The sequence below is a fragment of the Canis lupus genome, chromosome 25 (assembly GCF_003254725.2).
Source record: "Canis lupus dingo isolate Sandy chromosome 25, ASM325472v2, whole genome shotgun sequence".
Taxonomy (NCBI): domain Eukaryota; kingdom Metazoa; phylum Chordata; class Mammalia; order Carnivora; family Canidae; genus Canis; species Canis lupus.
The window spans coordinates 17,574,242-17,588,964 of NC_064267.1; the positions used below are offsets into that span (position 1 = coordinate 17,574,242).

General features: G+C 43.4%; 1 protein-coding gene across 1 annotated transcript in view; it reads left to right on the top strand.

Moving 5' to 3' along the window:
* Positions 1-1,938: 1,938 nt before the first annotated feature.
* CRYL1 (crystallin lambda 1) overlaps positions 1,939-14,723 on the top strand; it is a 146,253-nt gene continuing 133,468 nt past the window's right edge. Inside the window, exons 1-2 of the mRNA XM_025462760.3 lie at positions 1,939-2,098; positions 13,211-13,318. Of these exons, the coding sequence (XP_025318545.1) occupies positions 2,058-2,098; positions 13,211-13,318 (149 nt within the window). The 5' untranslated portion in view covers positions 1,939-2,057. The remainder of the gene's footprint in view (positions 2,099-13,210; positions 13,319-14,723) is intronic.

Consider the following 14,723-nt stretch of genomic DNA (forward strand, 5'->3'; position numbering starts at 1 on the left):
TTTTCCTCTATTTTTCTATTTTGGTGGTGGCAGTGGGGTGAGTGGGTGGGTGGAGGGTGGGTCTTCTGTTTAAGGCAGGAGCTGAAGTCTGGCTTCTGTTACTCCATCTTGGCCAGAAGCAGAAGCTCTCTGTACCATAATCTTTAAAACTATTTCTTATCGATAGATATTCATCATGTTTTCAATGTTTATTTTAACATTATATTAAGATTCTATATGATGTTTTAACATTTTTCTCTTCTATTTTATAAACCATTTTGTCTAACTTCATGTCCACTTATATTTCTATAAAACAGATCTCTAGGACTGGAATTGCAAAGCCAAAGTGCATACTTTAAAAATTTTGATATGTCAAGAACTGTGAGGGGTCTGAGATTTTTATCTTATTACAAAGTAATGAGTTAGCTTGCCACAGTTTTGTGGAAGCTGACAGAAGACAGGATATTCCTGGATTAAAGATAAAAGACCCTGCTACTCACAGCAAAAGCAATAGCCAGCGTGTCAGCATATTTGCACCAGTTTTTGGAGCCCCAATTTCCACAGGGTTACATGGAGGGCCAGATGACCCCAGCATTTGCAAGGGGCCAACGGACCAGTAAGTGTTCAGCATAGAGCTGACACTGTTGTGAGCAGCAAACAAATCAGTCCCCTTTCACTCCAGGAGTGAGCAGTTACAGGGTACTCTGCAGGAGCCTTGATCTATTTAGCTGCCTGTGTGCATAGCTACAGAAGGTACTTAGCTTCAGGAGATGGATAAACCTTGCAGTCTGCTATATTCAGCAAGAAAGTGCAGGAACCTAGGGGCTCATGGCTGACTGCTCTCCCAAAAGCATTTTTCTCCTTTATAAGCCTGCCTTCAATTGTATATTAAAGGGTTGTCTGTCTGAAACATTTCGTTACCAACATGAATATTTTATCAATCTTTGTCATTTTAGCAAATTTGATGGGTGAAAGATGAGTTTCACCATCTGTTTTGTTACTTTTCATTTATCTTAAGTGAGTTGAGCACCTTGTTTCAGATGTTTATTGAAACTTTGTGAAATTGTTCTTTAAAGCCTACCCTCCCTCTGACATTATCTTTTAATGTTCTGACCGGGGAAAACAAATAAAGGAAGAGCTCCATTTGTCATCTGAGTGGGTCAGTTTTGCTCATGTTTGTGGCCTGAGTCCTCTCTGATCATCGTGACTTGGATGACTGTGGAAATTCCCTTCAGCTTGTGCTGTATGAACACAAACTGTCCTGAGATGTATGATGCTCTCTCCTCTTGGTCTGTTTGTTCCTGTCTCTGGAAAGAGCCCCGGGTCAGGACTTCTTTTTTGTCCTACAGAAACGCCACTCTGCCTCTGAGGGAGGAAGCACAGTTCAGAGAACCCCTGTCCTCACGGTCCCCTCAGCACAGTGCAGTGGGATCAGATCCGTCTTCCAGTTTCACTGGAGTTCCAGTTTCCCAGAGTTCCTGGGTCTCATTTCTCATCTGCGGAGAAAGGCAGCGAGGATCTTTCTAGAAACGAATTATGAGTGCAAACTCAGCAAAACCACCCTCAGTAGAAAGGCCAGAACTGGTATGTATTAAACTGGTGTGTATTTCGGAGAGGAACTTCTACTGCCAGTTTCCTTGGGGTCAGCTAGAGGCCAGGCCTCGTGCCAGCCTGGCGGTATCCCCGCTACGTACGCAGGTTGTAGGGTGCACGGTTGGAAACTAAATCGTGAACAAATGAATTGCGGGAGTCCGAAGGCTCAAGTTTTCGCGCTTCCTACCCCCTTCCCCGCCCCCCCCGCGGGTGCCCCCGCCGCGCCCCCGCTCGGGTCGGCGCCTGGGTCTCCGCTGCAGGCCCCGCCCGCCGAGCACCCAATGGGGACGGAGCAGCGGCCCGCCCCCGGCCCCCGGGGCCTATCAGGGTCCGCGCGCCCGCCCCCGGCTCAGGGGACCAGCCAATGGGCGCGGAGGACGCCCCTCCCGGCGCGGGGACCCGGCGCTACGCGCGGCGCGCGAGAGCCGGTGGGCCTCAGTCCTCTGCACTGGCGGTGGGGTCCCGGGCCGGGCAGGTGTGCGGCCATGGCGTCCTCGGAGCCCGGCGACGTGCTGATCCTCGGCAGGTAAACGCCCCGGCCCGCCGACCGTGTGCTCTTGCCCTGGCTCTGGGGAGACCCGGGGGGCGCGGGAGCGAGGGGCCCAGGTGGCGGTCACCCCGACCAGCGGTGCGGACGCGTGCTGGAGCGCCAGCCGCCCACCCTCCAGGACCCTGTGCGCCCTTGCGGCCCTCCCTGAGCTGGCCAGGCCTGCGGGAGCGCCCGGGGGCGGCGTGGCTTTTCAGGATGAAGCACACTGTCGAGTGCTGTTCTGTTTCACTCGGCGCTGACTTACCCGCCAAGCTGACAGCTCAGGCTGCGGTGGGAACGGTTTGTGCAATTAGTTCAGTGATGCCAGGCCTACCAGCAAACACAAATAGACGTGCCAGGAAGTCGGACAGAGATTCTGCAGAAGTGTGTGTGTGTGTGTTTAAGGTTTTATTCATTTATTAATGAGAGACGCACACACAGAGAGAGGCAGAGAGACAGGCAGAGGGAGAAGCAGGCTTCCTGCCGGGAGCCCGATGCAGGACTCAATCCCGGGACCCCCGGATCATGCACAGAGCCCAAGGCAGACGCTCAACCACTGAGCCACCCAGGGGCCCTACAGAACTGTATTCCTAGCTATTCCCACTTTATGGATGTGAAAACAGATGAAGCAGTTTGCTGCTGGTCGCAGGCAGTACGTGGCCGAGATGGGACTATCCCAGCAAAGAGGGCCCGTTGAACACCCGTGCACAGGGCTGCCTGCAGGGCGTGAGGATGTGTGTGTTCTTGTCCCCAGGGGTGTCCTCTGGGTGGCAACAGGTGCTTGGCGGACACATGCGGCAATCCTAATTCATTCGTGATCCGTGGGGAAAGGCACATTTCCTTTTTTTTTTTTTTTTTTTAAGATTTTATTTATTCATGAGAGACACGCAGAGAGAGGTGCAGAGACACAGGCAAAAGGAGAAGCAGGCTCCATGCCCGGAGCCGATGTGGGACTTGATCCCAGGTCTCCAGGATCGCGCCCCCTGGGCTGAAGGCGGCGCTAAACCGCTGAGCCACACAGGCTGCCCAGAAAGGGACGTTTCCAAAGAGGAACGCTGGAGCTCAGAGTTTGCTAGGCTGTGTCAGTTTAACAGCCTAAATGCCATCCAAATTTTTCTGATTGGTGCCCCCATTCGGTCTTTTAAAACTTCTGCTGTTTTCGTAAAAAAAGTATTTATGCATACCTTTATTGACAGGCTGTGATAGCAATCTGTAGACATGTTAATCCTTGCTATATATAGTTGGAAGCACCTTTTTGGGGGGAGTTTTGTGTCTGTTTATGCCACTGAGGTGTTGGCCTACCTGACCTGCCACCCAGCGACAATTCCAGTGTCAGGGTTTTCCGTTTAGAACCTATTGAAAGAAGGAATCAGGATGTTTTTTGTCAGCTTCCTCTGATCAGACCGTGGAATTACCTGAACCTTTGACCTTTGCAGGCGTGTGGGTGTGTGTGGCTGCCTGGTGAAGGAATATAAAAATATTTTTTAAAAGTGTACTTGGTATTGGGTACAGTGACTGTGCTCGATTTGTATTTTACTTGTCCAGGATCAAGGGCTGGAGTTTTGTGTCTCTCACACCATGTGTTGGGGTGTTACTCTGTTTTCACCTAATACATGTTAAGTTTGGAATTGACTATCCCTGTCTGGCTCTGGTTCTTTCATGAAGTACAGTCTTTCCAGAAGGAGATAGGATTGATGAGTCAGTTTATTTGATTCCCCAGAGGAAGGTTCATAAGGAAGTAGATGAGGGTTGGCAAACTTTAATGACCACAGGAACTGGCACAGGATAGAGATCTCTTCCTGTCTATCCTATACCCTCAGCACCTCAAGAGAACACCCATCTCTGCTTTCCTTCCCTTCCTTCTGCTCCCTTTCCTCTCTGTTCCCTCTCTCACCTCGCTCCCCTACTCACTTTTCCTTTCCCTTCCTCCCCGCTCTTCAGCCCTCTTCTCTCTCTCCCCCCGCTTCTGGCCCCATGGGTGATTCCATGGAACATCCATTTACAAAATGAGGCTGGGAAGTGTAAATTAGCTTCCTAAAACCTGGTTTAGTTTCATTCTTGGATTTCAACAGACCAAAAAATGCCTATTTCAATTTCAGGGACATATTGGGCCATTGTTTTTCCATCTTTTCCTAATAATTATCAGGTTCCCTCTTGAAGGTACTTGCTAGAAATATAGTCCCTATTTAATTCTTTTCCACTGATTTTTTTTTTCCATAAAGAACACTTTTTTTTTTTTTTAAGATTTTATTCACTTACTTGAGAGAGAGAGAAAACATGAGCAGGGACAGGGGCAGAGGCAGAGGGACAAGCAGACTCACTGCTGCTGAGTGGGGAGCCAGGCATGGGGCTCCATCCCAGGACCCTGAGATCACGACCTGAGCAGAAGTCAGATGCTTAACTAACTGAGCCATCCAGGCACCCCAGAAATGAGCCAATTTTATTACTTAAATTTTCTTCCCTGCTACTTTGCTGCTATGTAATAGAATAAATGTTCACCTTCAGTAGCTTTGCGAAGTACTAACTCAGATTTATGAATTTCGAAGCTTTAAAGCATATCATAATAGTCAGAATGGTAGGGACCCAGAATGGTAGGTCCTCAGGTATCTAGGAGTTCACAAAAAGTTAACAGGATGTCACAGGCTCTAAGGGCAGGAAACTAATAGAATTTGGGCCCAAAGTAAGGTAGTACTAGGAACAGAAAGCTGACAGAACTTTCATTCTGTGGCTGTGGAATCTGATGTTTGTTTGTACCTATTTATATTAGTCTGTGTAATAGATTCCCCCTGCCTTTACTTGCTCACTTTTCCTCTCTCCTGTGCTGCTTTTTTTTTGCACATTGTTGCCAACCCCAGCATTATAATCTTTCACCTCCAGTGTCTATTACTGACTTAGAGTTTCCAATTTTAGGTCCAATTTTCAGGAGAGGAAATCTGATTGGCTTGGCTTGCCTGTGCAGGCCAGGCTACAGGTAGAGTAGTTCTGGTAAGCCCGCTGATTGGCTGCTTTGGATCATATGTCCATGTCATGCGCAGTCATTAGTGACTGAGTGTGTGTGAGGGAGAAGGGATGCCAGCGGGTTCCCAGGAGTCGGCATCGTGCTCTTGGTGCCTCCTCTAGAGAACTGTGGGCAATGCAGACTTTGAAACGATTATGCCAAAAAGAAATCAACTTTGTCTTTAATGCCTATTGTATGGAACATAAGTCATTTCTCCCCCAATTTTTTTCTCCCCAAAGTTTTACAAAAATTCTCAAATACACAGAAATGTAGGAATTATGGAAAAAAGAATACCCAGAGACCCACTTTTTTAATTCAATAATTGTTAAAAATTTGCTCTGTTTGCTTTGTGTGTATATAGTTTATTTAACTAATGCTGAATGTTACAGGGTTAGTTTTTTTACTTTTTTGCTAATATATATTGTACTATAAGTGAGTGTCTGTGTGTTGCCCATATTAACCCAAGATCAGTTTTTTTAATCTCTGCCATTTGTATATATATTATTTGCTATTATTAGACTAAGGCAGTAGAATATTAGTTTGAAAGTTAGTTTGTTCACATACTTTATATGAGTCCCTCTCCTTGTGTTTGGTGTATTTATCACTTATTTCTGCATTTATAGGAATTTTTGTGTATTTATATGTTACAAACATTATTTCTTTTTGGACATTTGTCTCATGTTGATTTTTTGGTCATAAACAAATTTACTTAAGATCAGTTGACTTATTTGGCAACCAGCATTCAAACGTGAGGTCCATGGTGGCTTGGATTATTGTAAAAATGTCTTTGATAGAAAGGTGAGAACTACTGCTCTAGAGTAAATGCCACCCACCCCAACTGCATTTGTAGATGAAGGACTAGAGCTCTCTCAGATGTGTGACTGAATTCTGTATTATTATGGTGTAGTTGCATAGCTGGGGTGGAACTAAGTGTCCTGACACCAAAGAAATAACTAAGATAAATGATCGAATTATGATACCAGATAATTGTTTAAGTCATTGCTGCCTGTTAGAAACATAATGTGAGCCACCAGTGCAAGTCACATATGTAACTAAATTTTGTAGTAATTACATTTTTAAAAAGGTGAAATTAGGGATGCCTGGATGCCTCAGTCAGTTAAGCGTTTGCCATCGGATCAGGTCATGATCTCAGGACCACCCAAGCAGTGGAAATAGATTCATTGAGCCCTGTGTGCTCGGGTTCACGGCTGCATGGGGAGTCTGCACCTCTTTCTCCCTCTGACCCTCCCTGCTCCCCCAACCCCTGCTCATGCTTTCTCTCTCTTCTCTCAAATAAAATCTTTTTTAAAAATCGAATTAATTTCAATGTGTTATTTAGCTTATTTCTAAGTATTATTATTTCAACAAGTAATTGATGTAAAATTTTACTAGTGAAAGAGTTTATATTCTTTCTGGGGGGGAAAATAGTCTTGAGAATCCAGCATAGTTTTTATACTTGCAGCACACCTCATCACACTAGTCACTTTTCCATTGCCTGTTAGCGCCATGTGGCTGTTGCATGGCTGCTGTCCTGGACGATGCAGGTATAATAATGATGTAACCTTTGTGAATCAGGAAAGCCTATCCTCAGAAAACTCCCTTCTCTCCCTTCTTATGCCTCCCCCTGCAATGCAGGCTCATTTGAGAGGCACTTTATACTTATTTTGAAAAGGCAAGTCTAGTTGTGGGAGGAGGTGAATCTCCTCTGTTCCCCTTCGTGGGAAGTCTTCTCTGTAAAAGCAGCTACAGTACTTTGGGCTTTTATAGAAAGGCCAACTGAGGCCTTTAACCCTTCAACCACGGATGGCCTGTTAGCCCTTCCTGGCCTGACACTTTAGTTACATTTTGTTGTGTGGTGGACACAGGATGTGGGGGGACTTGGCTGATAGTGTAGTCTACTGCTGCGGCTGCTTCAGAGGCCCTGTGAGCTCTCACCCCGAGGGGATCTGCCTGACAGGCTCCGGTGTCTGACCATGTGGGCGAAAGCTTTCACATGGATAGGGGAGATGAGTCATTTTGGAGGGGGAGGTAGTTTCTTGCAGCTCTGGAGTGTGTGTGTGTGGGGGGCGGGGGGGGAATGTTTGAGGAAGAGAAAGAAGTCTTTGCTCAGGACTGTCTCTTTCAAACTCTGGCTTGTGATCTCTGGGGTTTTTTCCCCCTCATATAGTTCTGAACAGCTCTGTCAATAGAACTTTCTGCAAAGAGGGAATATGTCAGTATATGTTCAGGGATATGTTCTGTTCAGTATATGTTCAGTATATGTTCAGGAATATGTCAGTATATGTCAGTATATGTTCTGCAAAGAGGGAATATGTTCAGTATATGTCCTTGCTGTCCAAGTTGGTGGCTACTGTCACATGTGGCTTTTGAATACTTGAGACATGTCTAGTACTATTGATAAATTGATTTTTTAAAATTTATTTACTTTAAATAGCAGCATGTGGGTAGAGTCAACCGTATTAGACAGTGCAGGTCTAGCACATTAAGAGTTTAATAAAAAATTTATATATACATAATATGTAAATTTTACGTTAATTGTTAAAGACTTTGATATTGCAGAAGAATATGGAGTGAAACATTTTGTATAATTCTGCTCCCTCTCCCAAAGTTGAGTAGAGGTGGTTTTAGTTGTTTCCACTCCATTTTCCCAACAAATGGCTTCACATAAGATACCTTGTAACAAGATAGTAGACCCTCTCAATAACCCCTTGTATATATTAAAGGCTTAGCTCAAGTGGGCATTGTGTGAGGGCTTTGAAGCTTGGAAAGCACTTCTGTGGCATTAACAGGATTTTCAGGTCAATAGGAGGCATGCCATGCTTTCCCTTCATTGCTTGGGCCCAAGCCCTACAGAAGGTGGGGATGTAACTGTTACAACTCCAATGTAACTGTGTGGAGTACTTTTTGTACCCAGAGCCTGAATTACAGATTAGCTAAATAAGGATGGGGGGCCGAATGGAGTGGGGATAATACTTATTAGAGCCCATCCGATCCCTGAGTGGCGCAGTGGTTTGGCGCCTGCCTTTGGCCCAGGGTGCGATCCTGGAGACCCGGGATCGAATCCCACATCGGGCTCCCGGTGCATGGAGCCTGCTTCTCCCTCTGCCTATGTCTCTGCCTCTCTCTCTCTCTGTGTGACTATCATAAATAAATAAAAAAAATTTTAGAGCCCATCCGTTGACTATTATCCTAACCCCCCTCCTCAAAGCAGCATATGGTTACTATAATGAAATAACACGTCTGAGACAACCCTGTCCTACTGAATGTTCTGTGTACTTGCAAGCTAATAATTTAGCTTATTACTATTTCCTGGATGCTAGCAGAGAACATGAGACTCACGGGTGAGAGACGGAGAACTTTCTTAGTCATAGGAGAACAGGCAGTATGAGGATCCCATTAACATTGTTCCCTTTGGTCTGAGTCCAATGTGGGAGTATGGAGGTTCCAGGTGGATACCTGCAGGTTCAGTGATTATGTTCCAGGCAGGAATATTGAGCTTGGGGAAACCACTGCTTTTATAGTAAGAGGTAAGCAAGCTTGCTTTTTATCCTTGAGGGATATATTTCTGCAAAATAACTCCGACAAATTGTCTGCGTGTAGAACAGCCAGGGCCTTATGTTCTTGGCATACTCAGTAAGACATGTGAGTACTCATGGAAAAGTGCCTCCCACCACCTAATGTCGGCCCCTCTGGAATGGGGAATATGTTGCTGCTGATATCTGGATCACATTTTGAGAAACTTCCAATTTAGAGGAATCCTAGAGAATGTTGTTGATTTGTCTCTGAATTGCACGAAGAGTACCCAGGACACTTTGTGAATCAGATGCAACTCATTTTTGGTATCTCAAGTGGCATTGGAAAATCTCAAGATTGAAAGAAAAATGGAGCATAATCCAACCATCTTCCCAATATCTGATGCCAAGTGATTACCTACCTCTGTGTAGATACCTCCAATTCCAGGGATTTTCCACCTGCTTGATTATTGGGGTTGCTTCTTCTTGAGTAACATCAAGCATCAGGACCACCCAAGCAGTGGAAATAGGTTCAGGAACCTCAGACCAAAGTGCTGTGTTGTCTGCAGGGTTTCATGCTCTATAGCATGTAAACATATGGTTATTTCTCCTAGCCTAATAAATATCCCCACTTGACCTCATTTCTCCTTCCAGTAACTGTCACATGTTTCTTCAGACCTAAATAAAATTGTCTGTATTCTGTCTCTACTTCCTTTCTTCCCATCCATATTATTTATATTATCGAAAAGTTTCAAATCATATTAAAGTTCAGAGAATAGTACAATGAAAACTTTGTACCCCTTCTACCCCTAGTTTCAATAATTATTAACATTGGGCTGATCTAGTTTCATTTATGTTCCCTTCCATGGATTAATTTGAAACAAATCCCAGACATTTCTGTCATTTCACCTACAAATATGTCAGCATGAATACCTAAAAGACAAGGACTACAGTTGACCCTTGAACAATGTAGAGGTTAGAGGTGCTGAGCCCCCTCCCCCATGCAGCTGGAAATCCATGTATAACTTAATTACTAACAGCCTACTCTTGACTGGAAGCCTTGTTGATAACATCAGCAGTAAATTAACACATATTTTGTATAAGTATTAAATACTGTGTTCTTAAAGTAAGCTAGGGATAGTATGTTATTAAGAAAATCATAGGAAGAGAAAATATAGAGTACTGCAAAAAATACCATCATTGTGTATCAAAATTAACAAAATTCCTTAATATTATCAAATAATATCTTTAAAGATCCCATCAGTATTCACCATTTCCCTGGTTCTCTAAAAACTTTTTTTTACCCTTGGTTTGATTGATGCAGTTTCCAGGTGAGGATCACTTATTATATTTAGTTGATATGTTTCTTAGCTTTTTCAGTCTATAGGTTTCCCCATCTCTTTTTAGAACTTTCTTGCAGTTTATTTGTGGAAGAACATGGGTCGTTTGTTCTGTGAAATTTCCTGAATTCTGGATTTTGTTGACTGTATCTGTGTCATGTCATTTAATGTGTTCCTTCCCCTGTGCCTTCATTTTCTAAGCTGGTAGTTCCATCTAGAGGCTCATCTCTCTTCTACATAGGCCAGCTTTCCTCCAATCAGTCTGTCAGAACTGCTCTTGTCATACACCGTCCCCCCAATTCATCTCACTAACCCCAGGGATCAGTCCTCAGTTTTGACCCAGATGGTCACTGTCTTCTCACTGAAGCTTCCTTTCACTTCCCTGACCCCATGCCTGGTTTTCCTCCCCTCTCCCGTCCCTATCCTTCACTGGAGGAGGAGTGTTCCAAGGCTCAACCCATTGACTTCTTTATTACCATTCACTTCCTTGGTGATCTCATCTGGTTTCATGCTGTTACATGCCATGGCTATGCAGTAATACAGCATTCATAGCCTCAGCCCAGGCCTTGTCCCTGAGCCATGAGATCTCTGTCCTGTTGTTTCTTAGATGTACCGATGGGGCATCTTTTTCATACTTAAGGCCTCCCGTATGGAATGCCCGATCTTCTCTCCCTACATCTACTTAAGTTATATAGTCTTCCCTGCCAGAGGTAATGGCCTCCCTGTCCTGTCTGCTTCTATGCAAAAGAAACTTGATATTATCTTCAGTTCTTTTCCTCCCACCTACTATGGTGTTCCATAGCAGTTCTTACAGTTTGTGCCTTGAAAATACCACATATTTGGAACTCAGCTGGCTGTTTCCTGTCTCCACCTCTGCTTCTATCTTGCTCCAGCCTACCATCATACTTCATACTTCTAGCTAGTCTGTTTACTTGCATCTTTGCCTGTCTTCAGTATATTCTTTAAATTTTTTTTAATTTTTAGTTTTTTAAAGTTTATTTATTTATAGAGAGAGAAAGAGCACACTTGTGCCATGTGATGGCAGGGAAGGGTTAGAGAGGGAGGGAGGGAGATAATCTTAAGCAGACTCCACATTGAGTGGGGAGCCTGATGCTGGGCTTGATCTCACAACCCTGACCTGAGCTGAAATCAAGAGTCAGACACTTAACTGACCGAGCTACCCAGACATCCTAGTATATTCTTTTTTTTAAAAATATATGTGTGGATTTTTAAAAAATTATTTATTTGAGAGAGAGAGAGCATGAGCAGGGGTAGAGGGCAGGGGCAGATAGAGAGGGAGAGGCAGACTCTCTGCTGAGCAGGGAGCCCCATGCAGAGCTTGATCTCAGGACTCCAGGATGATGACCTGAGCCAAAGGCAGATGCTGAATTGACTGAGCCACCCAGTCTCCCTGCCCCAGTATATTCTTATTAAAGCAACCAGAACCTTTAAGAACTGAAGTCAGAGAATGTCTTTCCTCTAAAACCTTCTGTTATTTGTTCATCTCACTTGGAGTCAAAGCCAAAAATCTCTGGGTCTCCAGGATCACGCCCTGGGCTGAAGGCAGCACTAAACCGCTGAGCCACCCGGGCTAAGTTTATTTTTATTGTGCAACTAATCTCCAGAACTTTTTTCTCTTGCAAAACTATAACTCTGTCCCCATTAAATAACAAGTCCCTGATCCTCCCTTCCTCCATCCCCTGGTAACCACCGTTCTAGTCTCTGTGTCTATGGATTTGACTACTCTCGGTACCTCACGCAAGTGGACTCATACAGTATTTGTCTTTTGGTGATTGAGTTAATTTTATTTTGCATGTCTTCAAGGTTGATCCATATTGTAGTATGTGTCCACAATTTCCTCCCTTTTAAGTCTGAACAATTTAGTGGTCGTTTTTAAAAGTAAAAGATGCTGACTACAGATAGCTGTTCTTTGCGTCCACAGTTGGATTACTCAGTAGGCCAGGTGAGTTCTCAACAGCTCCACCACTCGTTCTGCCCTGTGGAGCATTATCAAACATATCTGTAGCCTGTGGGTCCCTTAAGGGGAGACTGTGGTATACCCTTTTGGATTGGTCCACCTGGAATGTAATGAAACAGTGCGGAATTTAGAATGGAGATATTTAAGTGGTTGTTGTTGCCTATTAGCTATATGAACAACCTTGCTGTGTGTCACTTCCTCTGGAGAAATCCCTTGATTATCTGGGCCATAGATGCATCTTGAGAGGACATGTTTTCCTTCCTCTCACCTCTAGCTGAACATTCACATAGCAGCCAAGCACCTTTGGAGAAATAATTGTAATCACACTTCAAGGTAACTACCCGCATTCCCCCAAGTGTGATGTTCAATTCCTCTTTGCCCTTCTATTCAACCAAATTTAAGAGCTTACTAAATATTATTGCTTTACATTTGTGTGGCAGGAGGATTTTCAAAGCATTTTCACAGTCATTTTTTCATAACAGATTTATTGAAATGTAATTGATCTAGCACACAATTCACTCTTTTAGTAGATTCACAGGGTTGTACAACTGTCACAGCAGTCAATTTTAGGATATTCTAATCATCCTCAAAGAAACCCTACATCAGTCAGCTGTCGCTCCTGTTCCTTCCTCTCCAGCCCTGGGCAATCACAAATCCACTTTCTGTCTCTGTAGATTTGCCAGTTTCTAGAAGTGGAATCATGCAATATGTAGACCTTACTTACTGACTTCTTTTGCTGAGTATTTTTTTAAGGTTCTATGTAGTGTGTATTAGTACTTTATTCCTTTTAATGACTGAATAACTTTTTATGGTATACCACATTTTATTACCTGTTCATTAGCTAATGGACTTATGGATCATTTCCATTTAGCTGTCATGAATAACGCTCATATAAACGTATATGTACAAGGTGGGGTTTTTTGGACATATGTTTCATTTCTGTTGGGTACAAACCTAGGAGTAGAATTGCTGTTATAAACATTCTTTTTTTTTAATAGGCTTTATTTTTTATATTTACAGAAAAATTGTGAGGATAGTACAGAAAGTTCCCATATACTCCCTCACCAGTTTCCCCTATTATTAATATATTAGTGTGGCACATTTATTACAATTAATAAGTAATATTAATATTAATATATTATTAATTTCCTGAGTTTTTACTTAATGTTCAGGATGCCATCCAGGATACCAAATTACACATTTACTTTTCATTCTGGGTTAGGAATGAAGAATTGTTCCATTAAGTTAACCAGAAGCCTTTTTTAATTTTCTTTCCTTCAGTGGACTCATTGGGCGAAGCTGGGCTATGTTGTTTGCCAGTGGAGGCTTCAAGGTGAAACTCTATGATATTGAGCAACAGCAGGTAACAAATGCCTTGGAAACCATCAGGTAAGTTGGCTGGCACCTTCCAGGAGGAATTGAAATGGCTCTGTTGCTCTCAGTGGGTCTTCTTTATCGTATTCTCAAGGCTGTAAATACCTGTGATCTTATTCTTCCATTTGATGTCTGTTATAGTGCCTTTGAGGTAGTAAAGGCCAGACCCACAGTGGTCAAGCCATGAATTAACACTTACAAATTAAGAGAGGGCTCAGGTTGTGAGGAAAGGACCATTAGGATTGTAAAGACACATGTAAAGACATGTGATGTGAGCAGAGAAACTGAACGTACCTCTTGGGCTTCCAGCCTGAGGGAGTAGGCTTCTCCCTGTGTGTCCTGCAGGGCTGGAAGTCTGGGTTTCCTGTGTTCTCTCTGGGCAGGTGAGCCAGCTTGTAGCATGTAGTAGTCAGAGCTGCATGGGCATCACATTTTAGAACAGGGGTCCTGAGGTTTGTTTTGAACTATTGATTTAATGATGGCAGGACTCAAATGAACTGTGTTAACTGTTAATGGTTAATGGTGTCAGAGTAGGTGAACTTACATATGCTAAGCATGAGGAGGGCCAAGTTTTGGAATAATCACAGGGGGTAAGCAGAAAAATAGGAGCTGAAAGAAAGAGGCCAAGAATGGGGGGGGGGGGGTGGTCAAAGATAGAAGCACCAAAGTAGTGTAATATGCTGGAAGGTAAAAGGGCCCTAATTCATGACACCTTCACCTGAGAGGATTGTGGCTGAATACGGTTTTGACCATCTCACACATGGTATTGCTCAGGTAGTTACTCTCCTTCTTCGGGGATATCCATGATATAACTTGAGTTCGCATTTTGGTTAACAAAAACACACTGACTTTTTTGTTTACTTTTTGAAAAGACTAATATGTATGGTGTGATGATAGGCTATAGACACCAAGAAGTTATATACCTTAGTCCAGTTTTGTTGTACAACAGATTAAGAACCCAAAACCCAGAGAAGTCAAGTTACATCTTATGTTTAGTAACATTCAGCCAATGCCAAGATGAAATGTTAATCTGAAAAGCAAACAAACAGGGGTGCCTGGGCTGGCTCAATTGGTGGAGCATGTGACTCTTGATCTCGGGATTGTAAATTCAAGCTCCATGTTCGGTATAGGGATTACTTAAAAATAACATCTTTAAAAATAAAAATCAAAAAACCAAACAAAAACAAAAAACCAGAACCACTCTAAAACTAAACACATATACTGCTAACACTTTCTTCTGTACTCTTATAGAAGGAAGAGGAATTAGCATAAATACCTGCTATGTTCCAGGCATGTGTTATCTACTAGGGATACATAGATGAGTAAGAGAGATACAGTCCTATCCACCATGGAGTTTATAGTCTAGTAATCTTACCATATAAATTCTCACAGTAAGCTCCATGAGGTGGGTATTATTGTC